The sequence below is a fragment of the Crocodylus porosus genome, unplaced genomic scaffold (assembly GCF_001723895.1).
Source record: "Crocodylus porosus isolate Cpor-Errol unplaced genomic scaffold, CroPor_comp1, whole genome shotgun sequence".
NCBI lineage: Eukaryota > Metazoa > Chordata > Crocodylia > Crocodylidae > Crocodylus > Crocodylus porosus.
In genome coordinates, this window is record NW_017728926.1 from 3,519,847 (window position 1) to 3,521,095 (window position 1,249).

The 1,249-nt window shown below is 64.3% G+C and overlaps 1 protein-coding gene across 1 annotated transcript in view; it reads right to left on the minus strand.

The window, feature by feature from the left end:
- The window catches only part of POU2F2 (POU class 2 homeobox 2), a 12,195-nt gene extending 11,281 nt beyond the window's left edge, over positions 1-914 (minus strand). Inside the window, exon 1 of the mRNA XM_019541699.1 lies at positions 723-914. Coding sequence (XP_019397244.1) covers positions 723-750 — 28 coding nt within the window. The 5' untranslated portion in view covers positions 751-914. The remainder of the gene's footprint in view (positions 1-722) is intronic.
- Positions 915-1,249: the final 335 nt, after the last annotated feature.

The window sequence follows — 1,249 nt, forward strand, 5'->3', positions numbered from 1 at the left end:
GGGGGCGGGGGCGGACCAGCCCCCCCCTCCATACACACTTTCACTTCCCCAACCCGCTTCCCCTTTGAGTTTCTCCGGGTTAAAAACAGCCGTAAGTTACCGACACTGACCCCAAAATAGCAGCTTGCAGTCCCCAGACCCTCTGGGCTCCCCCAGACCCACCCAAGCCCTCCCGAACCATCCAAGACCCCCCAGGACCTCCCAGGCCTGCCCAAAGCCCTCTCTGACCTCCACCTAAACCTCCTTCCAGACCCCCCTGGGCCCTCGCAGACTCCCCTGACCTCCCCCCAGACCCATTTGGGCTCTCTTAACCCCCCCCAGACCCTCATGGGCCCTCCCAGACCCCCCAGATCTCCTCCAAGACCCCCATGGGCCCTCCTGGACCTCCCAGATCCTGTCAGACACCCCCTGCCAACTCCCGTGTACCCTCCCAGATGTCCCCGACTCCCCTGGGACCTCCCAGACTGCCCCAATCCCTCCCAAACCTTTTCCAAGACCCCCCTGGGCCCTTCTGAACCCTCTCCAGATCCCCCACCAGACACACAGCCTGTCCCAACCATCTTAGCCCCTCCCTCCAGGTCCTGGCACCCCCCCACACACCCTGCTGAGGTAGAAGTAGCCCAGACCCCCTCACAGCCCATGGCACCCCCTGCTGGGCCAGCCTCCCCCCCCAGCTCCTGGTGATGCTACAGACGGGGACCCCACCCCCTTGGCCCCAGTACCTGCAGGCCACATGCCGGGGTTCACCATGACGGGCCCTGGTGCAGGGCCAGGGGAGGGGCTGGGGGGAGTTCCCGGCCCCCATCCCCCCTCAAAGCCAGGAGCAGGAAGCAGCTGGGAGGAAGCGGGGGGTGGAGACACACGTGTGTGCGAGTGGCGCACGCGCAAGCTGGCGCGCACAAGAGGTGTGTTCATGGAGGCAAGCGGGACATGCAAAGTGCTGGTACCCGCACACATACTCACGCGCATGCACATGTATGCACCTGGGGCTGGGCTGGTACGTGCGTGAAGGTGAACACATATGCACACACATGTGTGGCCTGCAAGCACACGTGTGTTGGAGAATGGGCCTGGGGCACGCACAAGAGGGCCAGGATGCAGCCTTGTGCAGACACATGGGAGTGTGTGTCACAAGTCCACCTGGCTTGCACACGAGTGTGTCCTCCTTGCACGGGATGCACATGGAGGTCTCGGGCCGGGGCCTGATCTGCCCCTTGTGTCCACCAGGGGGCAGCACAAGCCTTTGACG